At 36.5% G+C, this 22,009-nt stretch overlaps 1 protein-coding gene across 3 annotated transcripts in view; it reads left to right on the plus strand.

Annotated features, from left to right (window-relative positions):
- The window catches only part of LOC117235011, a 346,097-nt gene extending 327,153 nt beyond the window's left edge, over positions 1–18,944 (plus strand). For 2 of the 3 annotated variants that reach the window (XM_033496632.1, XM_033496633.1), the window contains 10 exons: positions 4,703–5,479; positions 7,051–9,122; positions 9,692–9,980; positions 10,728–10,955; positions 12,838–13,152; positions 14,188–14,595; positions 14,677–14,905; positions 15,688–16,108; positions 17,047–17,641; positions 18,599–18,944. In XM_033496632.1, coding sequence (XP_033352523.1) covers positions 4,703–5,479; positions 7,051–9,122; positions 9,692–9,980; positions 10,728–10,955; positions 12,838–13,152; positions 14,188–14,595; positions 14,677–14,905; positions 15,688–16,108; positions 17,047–17,641; positions 18,599–18,811 — 5,547 coding nt within the window. In that variant the 3' untranslated portion in view covers positions 18,812–18,944. The remainder of the gene's footprint in view (positions 1–4,702; positions 5,480–7,050; positions 9,123–9,691; positions 9,981–10,727; positions 10,956–12,837; positions 13,153–14,187; positions 14,596–14,676; positions 14,906–15,687; positions 16,109–17,046; positions 17,642–18,598) is intronic. The other variant, XM_033496634.1, reaches the window with a different exon arrangement.
- The last annotated feature ends 3,065 nt before the right edge of the window (positions 18,945–22,009 follow it).

The following is a 22,009-nucleotide window of genomic DNA, read 5'->3' on the forward strand; positions in this document are numbered from 1 at the left end:
ATACCCCCCGCGGAAGGAGTCCGCGAGTAACGGTTTCCATAGTTGAGACGGGCTACTATTTTTAATAAAACGTAATATAAATTACATTTATAGATTGCACTCTTATAACATGCATTTAGACTTTGAACGTCTCGAGGATTTAGCGAAAACTCCCCGTCTTATTTCTTAGGGATTAATAGCAAACAAGTGAAAGTTCCATTGGTACCTGAGGTGCGTAATCTTCCGCCCACTGTCCCCACTATGGCGCACTTCTTAGGGGTAGTCATATTTTCGTACCTTCGTTAGTCGTAGTTCGGTTAGTTTCGCTCGAGAGCTCATCGTAGCAGGAACAGAGTCCAAAGTAATATTATACGTCTTCACAACTCTCGCAGTATAACAAGTGTATTTTTCGCGAAGCGTACAGAAGGTAAACCAACTTTCATTTTTCTGTTGTTCATTGTCGTTCGCTGAGAAATACACGTATATCGTTCATACGCTAATGAAAGAATCTCGAGCGCGAGTGAGGCGAAGAAAATTGATAAACGCATATATATGTGTCCATAGTCCACACGGGTAGTTTTCGTTGGTAGCATATACGCGTGCATAGCTCTCAGAGAGTTAGATTGCATAGTTATATCTGTGTGATACGGTTCTGTTTGCAATTGTAACGATTTCAATGATCTTGAACGATTGTAGCGATCGAATAGAAATTATATCTTGTAACCTTTAAATTTTTCTCTAAAATTTATATCGAATAACTGATTATCGAAATACTTTCTACTCGTTGGCATTATGTTATCTGATATATTTAGAAGTAAAAGCTGAGTTTTAACGTTTTATATATGTATTAATATTACTTAACGCACGTTGAAATTATTTCGCTATACCTACATCAATATAAATTATTGCAGCAGATAAATATTAAATATTGGATTAATCCTTTGAGTGCTGAATACCCCCCGCGGAAGGAGTCCGCGAGTAACGGTTTCCATAGTTGAGACGGGCTACTATTTTTAATAAAACGTAATATAAATTACATTTATAGATTGCACTCTTATAACATGCATTTAGACTTTGAACGTCTCGAGGATTTAGCGAAAACTCCCCGTCTTATTTCTTACGGATTAATAGCAAACAAGTGAAAGTTCCATTGGTACCTGAGGTGCGTAATCTTCCGCCCACTGTCCCCACTATGGCGCACTTCTTAGGGGTAGTCATATTTTCGTACCTTCGTTAGTCGTAGTTCGGTTAGTTTCGCTCGAGAGCTCATCGTAGCAGGAACAGAGTCCAAAGTAATATTATACGTCTTCACAACTCTCGCAGTATAACAAGTGTATTTTTCGCGAAGCGTACAGAAGGTAAACCAACTTTCATTTTTCTGTTGTTCATTGTCGTTCGCTGAGAAATACACGTATATCGTTCATACGCTAATGAAAGAATCTCGAGCGCGAGTGAGGCGAAGAAAATTGATAAACGCATATATATGTGTCCATAGTCCACACGGGTAGTTTTCGTTGGTAGCATATACGCGTGCATAGCTCTCAGAGAGTTAGATTGCATAGTTATATCTGTGTGATACGGTTCTGTTTGCAATTGTAACGATTTCAATGATCTTGAACGATTGTAGCGATCGAATAGAAATTATATCTTGTAACCTTTAAATTTTTCTCTAAAATTTATATCGAATAACTGATTATCGAAATACTTTCTACTCGTTGGCATTATGTTATCTGATATATTTAGAAGTAAAAGCTGAGTTTTAACGTTTTATATATGTATTAATATTACTTAACGCACGTTGAAATTATTTCGCTATACCTACATCAATATAAATTATTGCAGCAGATAAATATTAAATATTGGATTAATCCTTTGAGTGCTGAATACCCCCCGCGGAAGGAGTCCGCGAGTAACGGTTTCCATAGTTGAGACGGGCTACTATTTTTAATAAAACGTAATATAAATTACATTTATAGATTGCACTCTTATAACATGCATTTAGACTTTGAACGTCTCGAGGATTTAGCGAAAACTCCCCGTCTTATTTCTTAGGGATTAATAGCAAACAAGTGAAAGTTCCATTGGTACCTGAGGTGCGTAATCTTCCGCCCACTGTCCCCACTATGGCGCACTTCTTAGGGGTAGTCATATTTTCGTACCTTCGTTAGTCGTAGTTCGGTTAGTTTCGCTCGAGAGCTCATCGTAGCAGGAACAGAGTCCAAAGTAATATTATACGTCTTCACAACTCTCGCAGTATAACAAGTGTATTTTTCGCGAAGCGTACAGAAGGTAAACCAACTTTCATTTTTCTGTTGTTCATTGTCGTTCGCTGAGAAATACACGTATATCGTTCATACGCTAATGAAAGAATCTCGAGCGCGAGTGAGGCGAAGAAAATTGATAAACGCATATATATGTGTCCATAGTCCACACGGGTAGTTTTCGTTGGTAGCATATACGCGTGCATAGCTCTCAGAGAGTTAGATTGCATAGTTATATCTGTGTGATACGGTTCTGTTTGCAATTGTAACGATTTCAATGATCTTGAACGATTGTAGCGATCGAATAGAAATTATATCTTGTAACCTTTAAATTTTTCTCTAAAATTTATATCGAATAACTGATTATCGAAATACTTTCTACTCGTTGGCATTATGTTATCTGATATATTTAGAAGTAAAAGCTGAGTTTTAACGTTTTATATATGTATTAATATTACTTAACGCACGTTGAAATTATTTCGCTATACCTACATCAATATAAATTATTGCAGCAGATAAATATTAAATATTGGATTAATCCTTTGAGTGCTGAATACCCCCCGCGGAAGGAGCCCGCGAGTAACGGTTTCCATAGTTGAGACGGGCTACTATTTTTAATAAAACGTAATATAAATTACATTTATAGATTGCACTCTTATAACATGCATTTAGACTTTGAACGTCTCGAGGATTTAGCGAAAACTCCCCGTCTTATTTCTTACGGATTAATAGCAAACAAGTGAAAGTTCCATTGGTACCTGAGGTGCGTAATCTTCCGCCCACTGTCCCCACTATGGCGCACTTAGGGGTAGTCATATTTTCGTACCTTCGTTAGTCGTAGTTCGGTTAGTTTCGCTCGAGAGCTCATCGTAGCAGGAACAGAGTCCAAAGTAATATTATACGTCTTCACAACTCTCGCAGTATAACAAGTGTATTTTTCGCGAAGCGTACAGAAGGTAAACCAACTTTCATTTTTCTGTTGTTCATTGTCGTTCGCTGAGAAATACACGTATATCGTTCATACGCTAATGAAAGAATCTCGAGCGCGAGTGAGGCGAAGAAAATTGATAAACGCATATATATGTGTCCATAGTCCACACGGGTAGTTTTCGTTGGTAGCATATACGCGTGCATGGCACTCAAAAGTTTAAATTGCATACTTATATCTGTGTGATACGGTTCTGTTTGCAATTGCAACGATTTCAGTGATCTTGAACGATTGTAGCAATCGAATAGAAACTATATCAAACCAGTAATAAATTTCAGAAAATTCTATATTTTCATCAGATCTCGACCATTTCATGTAACGCTTTGCATACGAAACGACGCTATAGACTTTCGCTTTCGGTTCTTTCTGTTATAATATTGCAACGCATTGCGGCAAATTGTAACAAAGTTGGACAAAGCATTTTTGAAACAATCAAACCGATCGCTCGGACAAGAAGCGAAATCTTCGTTGAATATATTTGATTATCGTGTGCTTTACCTGTGCGTATTCAACGTTGAGGAACGATATTGATATTTTATTAGCATTCCCTATTCGTTTGGATACCAGAAAGAAAATGTGAAAGCGAATAACGTTATTCTTCACGTTTGTTTTTATTATTTTTATTTTTCTTGATTTAAAAATACACTGTTTTTTTTTTTTAGTAAAATTACGTAGAAGATATCATTAATGTTTCTTTTCTAGCATTCATTTAGTTTGATTAATCAGTGTAATTATAAATCGTAATCATTTAATGGTCTCACTTCATTGCTGTTCTTTGTAGAATGGTACTATGGCATCAATTTTTATATATTTTATATATCTTATAGTGTAGAGTTTATTTATAATATACACATATTGAATATTTCGAATAATAAAATCACGGGTATTATATTTCATTATGTATTATAGATTTTTTTTAATAACAGTAACTTTATTTGCATAATTTTTCCAAGTATAGTAAAACATTTCCAAATTGATATTTTGCATAACATGAAATCACAAAAATCTATAATTTTGAAAGTCTATCAGAAAATTTCATAAGTATGGGAATAACTATATCAAATAATTTTCTAACATATTAATGTCGCCTCGGATATGCATTAAACTTCTTATTACGCTTATAAATACAAGCAAAACGATGTCATTTTATATTCATATTAACTCTCCTCGCGCAAATGTCTCGAAAACATGAAATTATAAGTGCATTGCCTAATATTTACAAACGTATATAATTTCCATTATAATGGTCAAGAAATATAGATTTAATCAGTGCTGCATACTACGTTCAAATATCAATTCAATCAACGATCCCTAAAGATTCAAATGGCGGTTGAAAACCCCCGAAGTAGTCAATTCGAGGCAGTTGTCCGGAATTGTTGACCCAGTTCGATTTCCCAGCTTGGTCCAACTTTGCCGAAATTCGCCGTTTCCTAACTCACCAATATTTGATCCTGGAATATCCTGCGCGTTGCAGCGAAATTCGTTTCTGTCGAAGGCGACCTCACCGGTCTCGTGTCTGACGCCGCCGCCAGAGGTGACGACGATCCACGCAATCGAGCCAGCTGAAGTGGCGCCGATAGTAGGCGTACAAGACGCGTCGAATCAGACGGACGCACCGGAATCCGAGGATCAGGAGCAATCTTTGATCGAGGCATCCGTTAAACAGGAACAAAGTTTGAGTCCCTGTCAACTACAGAATTCTGCCAACCTAACCACTACCACTACCAACTTGACGAATTTGACCAACTTCGAGATCGTGGCTGCCTCGCCGGAGAAGGTGTGCAACGTTGTTCGAATAACCACCACAACAACAACCGTAAATCCAGCGGTCTGTAGCATAGTGGGTAAAGTGGATAAAGCGGAAAATACTGTTATCAACATGGCAGATTGCCCGAAATATTCTATCACGAAGGAGTGTAGAAGCGTCACGTCGATCGATAGAACGATCGAACACGTGGTTACACGGCAGATTGATAGGGAACATGATGATAGAAATCACATGGAGGAGGAAGGCGAGCAACAGTTTGCCGAGGATAGGATATCATGCCGAGACGTGAGAACTGGTTCGAGAATTATTGAAATAACTGAAGAAAATTGCGATAGTTTTCATGAGAATTTGGAATTCTTTGGAAGAAGACGAGATCATTCCTTGGATAGACTCAGAGACAGGAAGAAGAATTACGCGCAGGAAACTGCGGGTTCTGAACAGGAAAAAGAGCCAGATACGAAGGTTGCCGATGAAAAGAGCGAGGTAAGAATCAAATAATTTTGTTTCTTGTTTTTCGACGTTAGGCGAAGATGTTAATTTGCCGCGAATTTATTTTTGGAGATCGAGAAGTTTCGCGTTGTAACATCTTGTTTTTCTTTATGAGGAGTAATATATTTGATTATAATGATAATTCACGTTTAATATGAAATTTTATGCTGCGAGTGTTATTTGATTTTCGTTATCGTTGACTTATTAGAAGAATGGCATAACTAAGAAAACCATATTTTTCGGGAAATTTTTTTTTATAGAAAATTTTTTTTATAGAAAGTAAAAGATGATCAATTATAATTATTTAGTAATGAATAATTTTCTTCTTTTTCTTCTGCGCTTCACTTTATTTTAGATTAATAATATTTTCAATAATATTTTACATTATTGAATGATTTTTAGCTTTCGAGGATCACTAACAAAATATTATTTGTATACGCATATGTGACGTATTTTTTGTTAGATATAAAGTAAAAACAATAATATAGAATAATACATTATACCTGAAAATTGGAGGTTTTTAACATGTCACTTGTTTAGTAATTCGATTATATGTTATTATATTAACGAAACAGTGACATCGACATATAGAGAAACATCTTTCGTTTCTTGTATAAAATATCGCGTGATAGTCAGTCGACGCTCGATATCGATAAAAAAGAAAAATATAAAATTTTTTGATTATTAGATGAAAAAAATTAATGTGCAAAATAATGTTATTTGTTAATATATATAATACGATAGTCAACTCTCGATATTAATGAAAAAAAAATAGAAAGGGTAACTTTTCTATACCACACTGTTTAGCTTATATGAACATATAACGCTTATAAAAGATAAAATTGATTATTTCATAACTATCATTGAACTTAAATAAGAAATATCTTATGAGACCATGAGTCTCTCAACGTTACTCTTTATGAAAAGAATAAACCAAATGCAATGTAATTATTAACACTTAGCCAACCGCGCGCGCCACAGCGAGTTATACGTTTCCACCACGCTCGAACATGCCAACCCATACGCTGTCCAGCGCGCATTTTTCCAAATATCGAGGATTAATTTTCACTATTTAAAAAACAAAGAAGTTTAAAAATTATTTAAGTGGTCAATTATATTTTGCGGTGATAATTTTGTTTAATGATTTTACATATTGTTTATGAAAAACATCAAATTGATAGTATATATTAAAAGTATAAAAAATATAGGTAGAATTAAAAACATTAAAGATGACTAAAGATAAATAATACGATTTGAACTTGAAATTAAAAATTCATAATGCATTTTAATATTTTTTCCATTGTGATATCGTTCGAATAACTGATAGTGCATCTTTTTAATTAAGTTTAACAACACTAAATTGGTTAATAAAAAAAAAAAAACGCGTTGCTAAAGTCAGAAAAGGAAATCTCCCCGTTCGGTCACGCAGCGATGTATTTCGCAGAAGGAAAATCTCCCTATTCGGTTGGCTAAGTGTTAAAATCATTCGATTTCATCGACCGATAAGAAATTACAAAGTATCAATTTTACACAACTTTCAATAACAATCACGTTACATTTTACAGGCCGAATTACCTAAACCAGAGGAAATGTCGGCGACTGAGTTGCACAAACATGCAAATTCTTCGGTCGAAACGCCAGAAATCAATCAAAGTCCAAAACTATCGGAGGATCCGAAAGAATCAAAAATGGAGATCGATCCGAATTACGAAAGTTGTGAGAAGAGCAGGGACGAGCGATCGCAGGCAATCGTTCCGCGTCCACAGATCATTGTGAAGTCGTTCGATATGCCGAATATCGATTGTGACGAACAGGTGGTCGAACCAATCGTGATCAAACAAGAAGCAGATGAAACAATGTATGAAGATTATTCATACAGATGCGAACCAACTTCAACCACGGAAAAGCCAAAGTGCCAGGACCTGTCCAAGAGGCACATTGTTGAAAAGTCTCATCCTGGAATCGAAAACGTGGTGGAGAAGCTGAAGAAGAACGCAGCTGCAGCTTTACAAGAGACGACTTCCCAAAAAGTGGACGACTCGAAGGATAAGAACGCAGAAAATCTTCGTTCAAGGAAACATTCAGAAACAACACCGAGAAAACTAGAAAACGGTTTGAAAAAACACATTCTAAGATCCTGCGAGAACTCTCAGTTCATGGAAAAATATGAAGTGGCACGAGAACTTGAGGTATCTTTTTCGGAAAATGCTCGTTCGGCTAAAGATTCTCAGGATGTTCCTAATTACGTAACAACGACCGAACATCCTTGCGATTCTCCTACGAGTAGCAAGCATCCCCTGCCCAAAAACTACTTCCTAAACAATAACAACACGAGAAACAATAACGATAATATGAAGTTAAACGACGATAAAGAACCTGTCGTGAAAAAGGAGAATGTCTCGCCGCCCGAGGTCTGTGAAGTGGAAATGCAATGCACGAACAATAACACGGTGACGCCTAAAAAAGGAAAATTGGAACCGTTAGAAAACTCGGCGGCCTTGACGTTTAATAATGAAACTCCCAAATCTAGATTAATGATTAATCCTAAACCGAGACCTATAGTTGATATTAGCGGATTGGAATTGCTGTCGAACAGTATCGAGCAGTTGGAACGCTTGAGATCAAACGGCAATAGAAAATCTGAATTAGAGAGATCGGCTATCAGGGGCAGGATAATTTTTCCTCTGGAAGAGCGCCTCAGCCACAACAACAACGAGAACAGCCCTTTGGGGGTGTTGTGTGCTTTGGCAGAGCAAAGATTTATGGAGGAAGTAGGGGATAGAACTCCCCGGAGGTCGAATCTGGAGAGTTCCGAAGAAATATCTCATGCTGGTAGACTACTATTGAACCTGGGCAGAGCGAATGTCCCAGAAAATGAAACAAAGACATCGGAAAAAAGAAAATACGTGGAAGAAAATTCCGAAAACCTCAAGAGGCTCAAAACCGATGGCGAGTTGGAAGATGAGGAATTTAAATACGACTCATATTCCGAAGATGATGATTTTGATCAACAGTACGATGAAAATGAGCGAGAAAGAATTGTGTCTATGACGACTGTGAATACGAGAGGAAGCATAGATTTTTCCGAAGAAGACGATATTTGCACCGACGACGAAGAGAATGATGTATTAAAAGACGCTCCCCTTGGTACTAGTAGTCCTTGCAATAATGTAAACTATGAAAGAAAAGAAGATTTTGAGGAGTATGAAAGAAAGGCATACGAACAGTATCATAGGAGTGAATTTTATAGCAGCAAGGAATCTATTGATGATAATTTATCGGATTCTGATGTTGAAATGTACGACGAAAAGATGTGTGCGGATGATAAAATGGTGGAGAACGACGAAGATTGCAAATATGAGGAGAGAAGACATATCTTGGTAGAAAATCGAGATTGTCACGATTATAGAAATTTGCAAGCAAAACTAGACGCAAAGAAGTTTATCGCTAGAAAAGGGCACATTGATAATGACGCAGACTGGCCGAATATGGATGCCATGGAACTTGACATGAGAGTCAGGTTGGCTGACATTCAAAGACAATATAGAGAAAAGCAGAAGGAATTGTCTAAATTGATCCCGAAGAAAGACGAAAAGAAGAGTCCTGGAAGACCGCGCAAGAAGAGCCATTCTTCTAAGTAAGTCAAATTCTATACTTTATTATTAAATCATTTTAAATGTATTTACGTAGATATAAATTTTGCTATTTCATATATTTATGTTAAAATGTATATGCTTAAAGTATTTTTTATAGTATATCATGTATTAAATTGAACTTTTTAAGGTAGTAAACAAGAAACAAGAAACATAGAATTTCCATTTCTAGCGTTGGGAAAATTTGATTTGAAAAATCATTATATATGCATGCATTTAATTATATATTTCTAGATAACAAAAATTTCACCACTTCATACTTTCACAAACGAAGTCTTATATGAAACTCTTTATAAGAGATTAATGTAAAAAGATTTTGTTTCACATTATTAACTTACTTTTTCACGTAGGATCGTTCCTTTCTCGTAACGACTAAGACAATTTTTATAGTTTGAAAAAAATATGGTTTATAAATATATATATGCAGAATAATTTTCTTACTGCAAGATTTCTTGAATAATTTAATAGAAAAAAACCTTGATTAAAATTTTAATAGAAAATCATTGAGTTACCGTAAGAACGATTAATAAACCACTATTAATAATGTTTACAGTTCCGATCACGGTCTCCTCACATCCCCACCGACGTTAGAATCGACGTCTTCACCCAACAAATCTCCATCGCAACCGTCCGATGGAGCTCCGCAGCCATTAGCTTCAGCTGTCCTAGCAATGCCAAGATGTAACGTGAATTTGGTAAAACTGGGTGAACAAAGGAGCCACATTAAATTACTGGATAGTATACCAAGTATTCCCATGCCCGTTGCACCAGTTGCTTCGCCAATCACCGTACTACCATCAAACAAATTGCCGCAAGAGGACGACGAGAAAGGCGCAGGACGGGTAAATCGAACACTAACTATGAAAAAGAAAACAACAGAAAAGACAGAAGCAGACTATTAAATAATTAAAAACTAATAAAACTTTAACAACTTATATTTGTAATTATAATTCAAAATTTTAGAAGTGAGGGCAATTCTGTTATTTTTGACGAACTAAGATACCAAATTAAAACGCAAGAAATTGTTAAGAAAAAAGGAGAAACATTAGAAAATAAGAAAAGATTTATTTTAATGATAAAGAATAATGACGAAAAATTGCTTATCTGTAATGCTCAAATTAAAAATAGTTATAATGTATTATATATATATATATTTTTTGTATATAAATTTTAGTATATATATATAAACGTAATATTATATATCATATATATATAACATATATTGATTATATTGTCATGGTAATTAAGATCTTTATTGATATATTTCATTTATGTGATACGTTTTATTAATTTCATTAATTTTAAAATTTCGAATATTTTTATGACAATTAAACATTAAGATTAGTAGGAATGAATATCTCATAATTGAAATGTATCAGTTAAGTTCAGCAGCACTAAATTGGTTAATAAAAGAAATAGAACGCGTTGCCAAGCTCAAAATGGGATATCTCCCCGATCGGTCATGCAGCAATGTATTTTAAAGCGGGGAGATCTCCCTATTCGGCTGACTAAGTATTCAATATAAGAAGCTAAGGAAACTATAACATATGTGTATAAGTAAAGAATCTTTTTCTAATAAATGTCATCAGATCTCTGACAAATGTGTGCAACTTGGATATGATACATCATCTCCAGCACCTACCATCGCGAGTTCTAGTTCAGCATCGAAGAAACGGAAGGTTGGTCGACCCAGGAAGTTAATGTGCTCATCCGGAGGTGTCAGACACCTTACGGAAACGATAGTTGCTAAGAAACCTAAGAGCAAAAGTTCTTTGGTGGGCTATCTTTTGTCGAAGAATAGGCATCTTCAAACAAAAGTGAGTTTTGCTTTTAGATTTGTTTATTAAATGCTTCAGATATATGAGACACACTATATCTATAAAATATATGCAATACAGTATAGAGAAAGATAGATGAATTTTGATTTTATTATATTTATCATACACAACGTTCTATCTTATTTCATAATACTGCAATTATAAAATAATTTCATTACGAACTATAATTTTAGAATAATATAATACGTAATTATTAGGTTGTCCAGAAAGTTCTTTTCGTTTTTTTAATAGGAGGTAAGTACAAAATATATTTCCTACTCTTCTGAAATAATGTATGGTCCTTTCTCTTCTACCATCTTTTGTCATCTCTCCGGGAGTCTCATAATGCCATTTTTCCAAAATTCTCTTGGCTTACTTTTAAAATATTCTTTGAGGCCGTTTTTCACTTCGTTTACTGATTTGAATCTTCTATTGCAAAGAAAATTCTTTAGGGAGAGAAACAAATAATAGTCCGATGATGCAAGATCTGGAGAGTATGGAGGGTGTGATAAAACATCCCAATCAAACTCTAGAAGTCTCGTTCGCACTGCTAAAGAAACATGTGACCTCGCGTTATCGTGGTGGAACACGACACCACTTCAACACGTTTTGTGATAACGGCTTCCTTAAGTTTTTCGAATTGGGTGCAATATTTTTCACTGTTGATCGTTTGCTCTTACGGAAGTAATTCGTAGTAAAGGATACCCTTCCAGTCTTAGCAAATTAAAAGCAGCACCTTCTTCGGGTGAAATCCAAGTCTTGCTACCGTTGGAGAACGCTTATGTCGATTCGACCAAGATCGCTTGCGTGCAGTGTCGTCGTAGAAAATCTAACTTTCATCTCCAGTAATTAACTTCTTTAAAAATGGTTCTCTTTTGTCGCGTTGAATTAACAAATCGCATGTCGAGATTCGATTCAGGAGATTGCTCTCCGTCAGTTCCTGGGGGCCCACACTTCGTAGCAATCAACGTACCAAAGCTTTGTTAAATGCTCATGAATCGTTGTTCACGGAATGTTTAAAGCATCTGCTATCTCACAAATACTAGACCTTGGGTTTTCATCGAGGTAGGTCTTGATAAGGTCATTATCAGTGGTGGATGGGCATTCGCTGCAATCTTCATCTTTCAGATTAAAATTTTCGGCTCTAAACCTTCTAAATTCCAGATTGTTTGAACAGTTGTAGACCGATCACCATAAACATCACAAATCTCCTTTGCAGCGTGTTTAGGCGTACTGTCTTTTGTAACATGTTGACTGCCATGACACCTGTATTCGGGTGACAGCAAAGTTTTCGGTAGCGCCGCATCACCCGTATTCGGGTGGCGCTTATTTGACTACTTGCGAAGGGTCGTCGTAGGTATTTGAAAAGATATTCCAGAGGAAATAATAATACTATTGAATTGTTATAAAAGTAATACGAAAATGGTTTACAATGTGCAATGTTCGTTCTTGGTAGAAAAGTTTCTCTGCAAGCTGTAGACATACATTGTGTGCGATGAAAATACCTAACAGAGAAAGCTTGGTACTGCGGCACGCGTGGCCTGAAAGAGATTTCATTGAAAACACGCGTGGCAGTCAACGTGTTAAAGCAGTGAAACATAACATGACGAAAATGCATCTTTTGGTCTTCTATCTTTCACCACGCAAAAGACACTCAATACACTTTCTACTAACATCGAGAACTGTTCTCTTGCCTCACTAGAGGATAACTAATGATCACACGATTGACGGTAGAGTGGTTTGTTTACTTAAGCAGAACGAGGTTAGGCACTGAGCGGCGAACGCGAAAGAACTTTCCGGACGACCTAATATTATATTTTCTAATATATAATTATTTTGTTATCACACATGAAGCATAATTTCATTTTATTTGTATAAACAGTATGTGGGAAAAACTGGTTATACTCCACTACCGTTCAAGACTGGGCTATCTTCCATAAAATCTTCTTCCAAGAGTCACAAATCGACAAAATCAAAGCCGAAACCAGCGAAACAAACTCCTTTACACAATAAGAATGTGATCAGCTCCATTATCGCGGAAAAGGCAAAATTAAGTCAAGAAGTGAAATTGGATAAACAAAGCAAGATGAAGCCGAAATTGAAAGCTGAAGCGAAGGTGAAGACGTGGGAAGATGACGAAACCAGCAGTGTCACTGAAAATATATTGCCAGAAACCATCGCGGAGGAACCAGTGAAGGTAACGTAAAGAGAAAGATTCAATTATCAAACTATTCAACATTAGACATTAATAGAAAAAAAAGAAAGAGAAAAAGAATTACCCCCTCCCAAAAATTGATCTTATAGATATACGAATACAATTTCAGAGTACGTAAATAGGATATTTTTTGAGGGTTAATAATTGAGATAAAGTTATACAGAATTTATATGTAAAATTTTTTAGAGAAAGTAGTATAATTAATATATCTTCCACCATTCACCGCTTCTTCAAGAAATACAAATTCCACTATAATCAAACGCCATTCCTACTGAGGTGATATGTCGTGATAGGGTCGGAAGGAAAACTCAGATTTATTGAACGATAAATGTTTATTCACTCTAATGTCAATGAGTACACTTGACGCAGGATTCGCGAATGCGCGGTTATAAGATAGAGCTTGGATAGCTACGATTCGAGATGCGCTGCGAGTGCGGACAATGATTGCACGAGATGTCGAGAGCTTAGATAATTATTCGACTCGAACCGCGTAGGTATAACGATCGTGATATGTTGACTCGCGGTAATAGACTGACTTTTTGTCGCGATGCTGCTGCGAAGGAAGACTGCGTTGGGATGTGTCTAAGGATGCGAAGGCATCGGATTCGTTGAGAAAAGCTTTGGTTCGGAAAGTGAGGGAAATGTACGTTAATGTTTATTGGCTAATTCGTGTTGGTCGTTGGAAAAGGATGCTAGCTGCCCTTGAGAGGGTGTTGCTAGCGGGAAGCATCGTACGTGAGAGATAGCAGATTTCTCGTGTGTCCCCGTGATAGGTGGTCGACTTCGAGACTGATAAACAAAGACTGTTTGTCTCTTTGGGGGACCTTAGCTAAAATAAATCCTAAGATTTATAGCGGTCATTAGGCTAGCTGGAAATATTCGGTACGATCATCTTGTCCGCAGGTATAGGGTCTTTGTGTCGTGCGTCACGCGACGTAAACTGTTGGGAAGTTTATTGTCAAGTGCCGCCACACTACCAATAATTCATCCACTGTAATCTACTCTCTGATTCATTAGGAAATCCCAGTGGACACGGCCGAACCTGCCGAAAACGAACCCGAGAAAAACAAACACGAGAAATCGAAGAAGAAGAAGCGGAAGTCCAGTTCGTCATCGCCATCGCGACATAAGTTGAGCGATCGAGACAAGAGAGAGTCAAAACGTCGAAAGTCGCTCGAGTGCAAAGAGTGCAAGGAATGCGCGAAGGCTGCCCGAGCGGAGAAGACGGAGAATGTGAACAAATGCAAATTAACGTCGGCGCACTTGGCTATAGACCAGTTGAGGGTCTTAACTGCGATGGGTGGTCTATTTTACGCCGGAAGGCTGAGCGCGGTTCAGGCGCCTGACGTTTATGCGATCACGCTGGACGGCGAACGGGGCAACAGGCCTCACATCCATTCCAGAGAAGAGATTCTACGAGACGCGGTAAATTAACGTTGATTTATTTTACTCTATCTTTCGTCCGTATAGAGGGTTCATGTTCCTGTTTTCCGTTACTGTTTACAGATCGTCGAGGTCTGTCCCACTTCCACGAAAGAGCTACCGCCTGGCACGAGATTATGCGCCTACTGGAGCCAGCAATATCGTTGCTTGTATCCGGGTACCTCGGTCGAACCATCGGAACCTGACCCTGAGCTCGATGAGAAGTTTGTTAGCGTGGAGTTTGATGACGGGGATAGCGGCAGGATAGCTTTAGATGACATTAGACTGTTGCAGCCTGATTATCCAGTTGTCGGTAAGTTTGGATGTTTTCTAATGTATTAGGTTGTCCAAAAAGTTTTTTTCGTTTTATGAGAAAATAATAGACGCGCAACGTTTTTTGTTTTATATTATTTTATCGAATTACGTACGATCCATTCTGTTCTGTTGAGATAAACACCGCGACATTTCACAGACTTGTGTTCCACGTTTGTATGAAGGTGCATCGTCGTAAAAGACGTGTCTGTATAAGAAAGACGCTTTTCGGACAACTAATAACTACTTACGCAGATTTGAATTCAGAGATGTGAATTTGAAATTCAGTTTTGAAATTTTTATGGTATTGGCTGGGATATTCTAAAGATTACAGGTTTTTAAAATACATTTTTCTTTGGGAATTTTAAATTACTGTATTGGAATGGTTTAAGGATTTTTTTTAACTTTTTGGAATTTTCTTGGATTATTAGTGTTGACTTTTGTGTACGAGTACCACGAAATCTACCTTCGTTAAAATTGTATTTCTAAACAGTATAAAATTGAACTCAATTTATTCAAACGAAACTTTCATTTAGTACCAGGTTAACTGAATTTCTATCGATTAAATCCACTTATTTGCACAAGCAATACCTAGTTGGGAGAATCGGTGAAAGCTTCTATTACTTGAACTTCAGTTATATACATATACGTATATAAAGTATTTGTTCTCAGACAGTTTTCACGAAATTGAATGAAATTTCACATATATGTATTTATAGTATTTAACAATTTCTGTATCATCTGAACATACTCATGTATATCGAATTTTTTATCAAATTATAGAATATGATCCCAATCCCCTGTTGTCGTTGGGAAAACGTCGACGACAAACGTCAATGTCGACGGAGGATAAACGCTCTTCCAGTAACAGTCAACCTTCTACTTCCACGAATGCGAATAACGCGTTGACTCCTGTTTTATCCACAACCAGTTGTTACGTTTCCCCAACTGACGCACAGTCCCTGGATCGACAGAAGGTGGATGACGTAGATGCAAAAGTCTTGGAAGAATATCGCGAAAGGAAACGAATGAAGAAAAGGAGAAAAGACAAATTAAAGAGATTGCAGGAGGCTCAGGAAGGGAAGAAGAAGCACAGAAGGCACAAATGTTGCGAAGAACATAGAAAGCATAGGCACAGAAAACATCGTAAACACAAGCACAAGCATAGTCATCACAGCAGTCACAGCGAAGGAAGTCACATTAGGTTTGTTCTTTTTCGTGTTAAATTCTGGTACATTGGATTAATTTTTTAATTTTTTTATATATAAGAAGGTTTGTTTTGAATCGCCGTTTGAAAGTATTAAAAATCTATATTTATTCGATAACAATTTGAGATCTATAATTCTTGTCAATGACAGTAGGATATGCGTAAATATAAGTAAATACGAAATAAACTATAAATTAATTGAAAAGATTTTATTGCAATATGCCTTTGATATTTTTTAAATTATTAAATATAGTTATACAACAAGATTTATTCAGTCTAAAAATACTATTATCAAGGAAATTTATTGTATCATTATTAATATAAATGAAAAACATAAGACATTAACTCATTGAGGGCAAACGTAGAGTTAACGGGTGTTTCAGTTATAACCCCCCTTTTTTTAAATTCTATATTTTACTGTTGTTATTACAGCAGAAAATTGTAATGACTTAATTGTCTATCCAAAATATACCAAGGCACACGCTATACTATCTTTCCAACATCCGTACAGCAACTCGATGGTTCGATTTTTCACTAAAGTTATTAAATCATACTTTCAACAATTATCTAGCTCTTAATGGGTTAATCAACCTTTTTGCTGCGAACAGCGCCTATAGGCGCTCAGTCACAGTATCTTTTTCGGAGCATCGTGCCATCCGCGCGACCGATCTCCCATTGTCCCGCTGGCTGCTCAAAGAGCAATTCCTTTCTGAGCGCATCGCAGCGGGAGGGTTAAAAATTTAATCAAACTGGAAGATGTTTCTTTCATACTTCTTTATTACTCTCGTTTCGCGCAATGAAATTTATAAATGAATAGAAAAATATTGAAGGATTTGTAATAAAATAAATAAGTAAATAAATAAAATAAAACTAAAGCAATATATCTCTACACTACTTTTTCGATCTTAATTCGAATGTTTTTAAATGCCTCTTAGCAGTGGGGAAAGTTGTTGCGGGCAGAAGAGCGAAGAAGAACTGCCCAAGGAAACGGTAGCCACAGTAGAATGCGAAGAAGAACCAGTCCAAGTCCAAGTCCAAGTCCAAGTCCAAGAAGAACCAGTAGCGCAAGAAGAAGTAGCCCCGGAACCGATCAAAGAACCTATTCGCGAGGAGAAATCCGAGAAACCCGAAAAACCCGAGAAACCCGAAAAACCCGAAAAACCCGAAAAACCGAAGAAAACGGACAAAAAGTCGAAAGTGCGTGAACGACAGGAATCGGTGGAAAGTCGAAGCAAAATGGCAGCTTTCTTGCCAGCGAGACAATTGTGGGGCTGGGCTGGAAAAGGTTACAGACGACCCGGTGCCAAGGGAAGAGCCAAGAAACAATTCTTCCGAGCTATTCAACGAGGTAGCGAGACGATCCAGATCGGTGACAGTGCGGTCTTTCTGTCGACTGGCAGACCCGATAGACCCTACATCGGGCGCATCGAATCCATGTGGGAAACTTCAAGTTCCAATATGATCGTGAAGGTGAAGTGGTTCTATCATCCTGAGGAGACCGTGGGTTGCCCTAAGAATTTGAAGTACCCGGTAAGAATATCATGGGATGTTTTAAATAATCACACTAACTAGAAAAATTATTCCTATTCTTTAATGAAGAGTCTTTCTATCAGATTTTACATATCATTCGTATAGTATCAAATTTTTAATAGTCATACGAAATTATTACTCAACGATACGAAATATCGTTACTTGTGTACTTGGAGTTAATTGATTAGTATGTAGTGACTATGATAAGTACGACATGCGAATATCTTCTGCAGCCACTATACTTTGAAACAATAGAGAATTGTTATCACTCTTGCATCTCTTTAATTATTACGTTTCTGCAAGTTTTGGCGTGGTTAGAACAATAAGAAGAAAGCAGATATCGAAGGAAACATTGTTATCTATAATAAAATTGTTTCTGCTGAAAGAAATGTGTTAATTCGATAGACAGTTTCGGCAGAAGTAATTTCAAATTTGTGGTTGATAACAGATAATTAAGTTGCACAGTTTGATAAACGCGAGCACGCCGCAGAAAGAATACTTTAAGAACAGACACATTCTCAAAAAGCATTTTACACGCACATAAGATTTTTAACATACATACATTTACTATATGTTTTACCATACATACACCATACATGTACATGTACCGTAACGTTCTCCATATTTTATTCTCATATTATCTCAAAACAGTAAAAAAAACTCAAACAAATAATTCAATTGCAAATAAAAAGCAAAAGAACAAATAATCAAAGAAAGATAAAAATAGCGAAAAAAACTAATAGTGCAAGTGAAAATGTCATTCCACGTAATTCACATCCACACACAAGTCCCCAACAGTAAAACTACCAGTCTTTATCTTTCGCTATGCCACAATTGTTATATCAGTATCAGTATCGTTATAGAAATTTTCTACACTGCAAGACACGAGCCTCGAACGTTTAACTTTTTAACTTTTCCTCTTATATTAATGAAATCTGTTCAAACGAATGTCCCTAGGGTGCCCTGTTCGAGTCCCCTCACATGGACGAGAACGATGTTCAAACGATCTCCCACAAATGCGAGGTGCTGCCGCTTCAGGAATACACAGAGAAGCTGGGAAAAGAGCCGCACAGATATCTGACCATATACGATAACAACGACATTTACTATTTGGCTGGATATTACGACCCCACGACGTACCTGTTGACCATGCAGCCAGGGGTTGTTTGAGAACAGCTTAAGCTGACGATTAGGTTAACTGGTGTTACTTAATTGTTGTCAGCCAATAAAATATTATGCGAAATTAAATGAAATGCCATGACCGTTAACGCCATGGCCATTAACGCCATGGCCATTAACGCCATGGCCATTAACGCCATGGCCATTAACGCCATGGCCATTAACGCCATGACCGAAGCTGTTACGTCTGCCAGTTTTCAAAGATTTGGAAACGAGATGTGAAGATGATACATGGACGAATCAAACATTCGTCGATCCAGAGACATTAGAGTTTTACATTGTGAATAACGAGCGAGTTCAATTTTGAATCTTAGCTCGATGATGCGATCGATGACACAAGCTTTCAGAGAGGCATTCAGAATCACCACAAGGCACAAGCATTATTTATTGTCACAATGGACAAGAGATCGTTCCCATTTATACATCGATCATATCTTGTCTTTTTTTACGGTTATTATGTATTGCATACATTGTTACGATCGGTTTCCTTTTGATCGAGCATAGAATCCATTCGAATCTAGTTTCTCATTTATATACATTGTTTATGCGAGATAATCGTTGTTGATTTGATAGTTTTCCATTAATATTCTTGCGTCTTTCGCGTCGCTCACAGATTCCACAGGGTTGTATTTCATTTTTGGTGCTGAACGATGAATGGAGAATATATTTTCGTGAATCGCGGGATATTGTTGTGACCATGTGATTCGCATTTAAGCGAAACGCGAGTGTTGTATATTTTTCCGATGGAATATGAGGCGAAACGTGCAATGACAAAGTTGTATCGCTGTTCTTGACAAGGATGCCTGATTATTTGTGCGTTAGCATGATAGATATGTACGATGCACATGGGTGGTGCAATTTTTTCCGAGATTTCTTAGGATCCAAGAGCCTGTAAATAAGAATCGAGAGAGTTTAATATTTACCGTAAAGAATTTTCGAACTGGAATAGAGGAGGAGGCTTGTGCCTTGTGTATAACAAAGTTAAATGAAACAAAATGAATAGTTTAATTTTTTTGATGCCTACGGGTTGCGTTTGTCGCTACTTGGATCACATTGGATTTCACACCAACGTACATTGATGAATAATTACAAAGAATGCATTTACATATAAATATATGTATATATATATATATATATATATATATATATATATATATATAAATATATATATATTATATATGTAGAGGACAGATGCAATAAATCTATGAGTGGCATTAACGAAAAAACGTGAAATCAACTACGGAGATATTTATAAAAATCTGTTTTATCAGTTGTAAATAGAAAATACATAGTATATATACATATATGTATACTGTACATAAATGTTAAGTGCGTATATATCTGTAAGTGTAAAATCAGATTATTAACCGTTAGACTAGTGTTATATATCGTTGTCTAACCGCGAAAATACAATACATTGTATTGTATATACAATCACACACATGTACTGATATTGAAAAACAGAAAATCGAAAGATTTTGTGCGAATCTTGTAGCCCGATCACGCAGACTCTACACGTAAAAATAACAAAATTTCAAGTTGCGAGACGAAGTGGCCTGTTCTGGCAGTTCGATTCTCGAGCTTTGAGACTTTCATTGCTGTTTCCTTTAATACTCTAGCGATCGGCGTTTACAAGACGCGATGTACTTAGATTAAGAATCACCTTCTCACGTTAATTTCTTCATTTTCGAGTGTCGCTCATTTACTTCAGCGTTGTTCGTAAATAGAAACTTAGGTTTTATAGTGATTCTTTTTATGATTCCATTGGTATAAATAAAAAAATCTGTATGTACTTGTGATGTACAATACAGGCAGTATTCTATATTCAGAATGAACCTTTCATTCAAAATTCTTAACAAACATTTCTTGATGAAAGTAAAACTTTTATTATAAAAGATAATAAAGTTTGATGTAGAGTTTAAGTAAGATGTTAGCAAGTTAGCACAATCGATAATTCTTCCTAATTATCTATCTATTACTGAAATATTCTTGTGTCCATCGGAACTGCTCGCTTACAGCAAACAAAAAGATTTAACGTATCAAGAAAAATATTGATATAAAATTGAAATGAGAAATTACGTATGTTAACGACAATCATTTCGTATTTTTCTCTAAATTCAATAAAATATTTGCTCATAGAAAGACACGTTGTATCGAATATAAATCAATGGACGTAGAAAGGTTTTGATATTGATTTTTCATTCAAATTGAAAATTTCGACAGAATGATTATTTCTCAGAGTAATGCTAATCATTTAAACATGTTTTTAAAATAAAACATTTGTAACAATTTGTATTCTCCGTTTGAAGTGAAAATCCGATAAATTAGTTTCAGCAAAGGGATCAATTACTACTTAATGGAACAAGAATTTTCATTAAATCTTTGTTGCTTATTACCACATAGATACTCAACCGTCTGATGTTCTCTAGCTACGATAAAAGAGACAAAAACAAAAAAAGTTTTTATAAGCTTCGAAATACAGGTTGCACGGCACTGATACGTATGATAAGATGGAGAGGTTGACGTGAGCGGACGTTCCACACTTTGTATATTTGTCTTTTTTTATTTTCTCGATACGAAAGAAGAGATTCGACGGATCGCGGCGCTCGGAACGATCGAAGCGTCTGGAGCGTCGAATCCACAGCGAACCGTTGTCGCTGGTGATACGATATAAGGTGCTACATACAACGTTTTTGTTTGTTGCGAGCGCGTATTAAACAATAAGTTGACACTCGCGAATCATTTTTTCATACTGTATACGCGTTCATTTTGCGAGCATTACGCTATCACGCTAGAATTAAGATGTTCTTTTTTGATTTTTTAATCGTTCTTTGTATCTCTCCGCGGCATTCGTTTCGTCGACAGAAAGAAAGGGAGAGCTGACCACTTTCGCCCACGATTTTCGATCACTTTAACGATCAAACAACGATCGTTTCTCTTCTAATCCGCGACAGATCTTCGTAGAGGAACGTTAATAACAGATCCATCAGAGACACACGTACGCATAGCTCGGATGGTGATGGTACCAATGACGCTCTTCGTCGATCAGCAACGGATCGAGAAATCGCCGATTTTTCGCCGATTCTCGATACCTTGGCTATTTATTACGCGGATAAACGTGTCGTTTCCCGGTTCAGTCCTCTGATTTCCCTTTTAAAAAGAGGATAACCACCCGTAGGGCGAGAAAAA

Source organism: Bombus vosnesenskii, unplaced genomic scaffold (assembly GCF_011952255.1).
Source record: "Bombus vosnesenskii isolate JDL3184/JDL3185 unplaced genomic scaffold, Bvos_JDL3184-5_v1.1 scf7180000013314, whole genome shotgun sequence".
Taxonomy (NCBI): Eukaryota; Metazoa; Arthropoda; class Insecta; order Hymenoptera; family Apidae; genus Bombus; species Bombus vosnesenskii.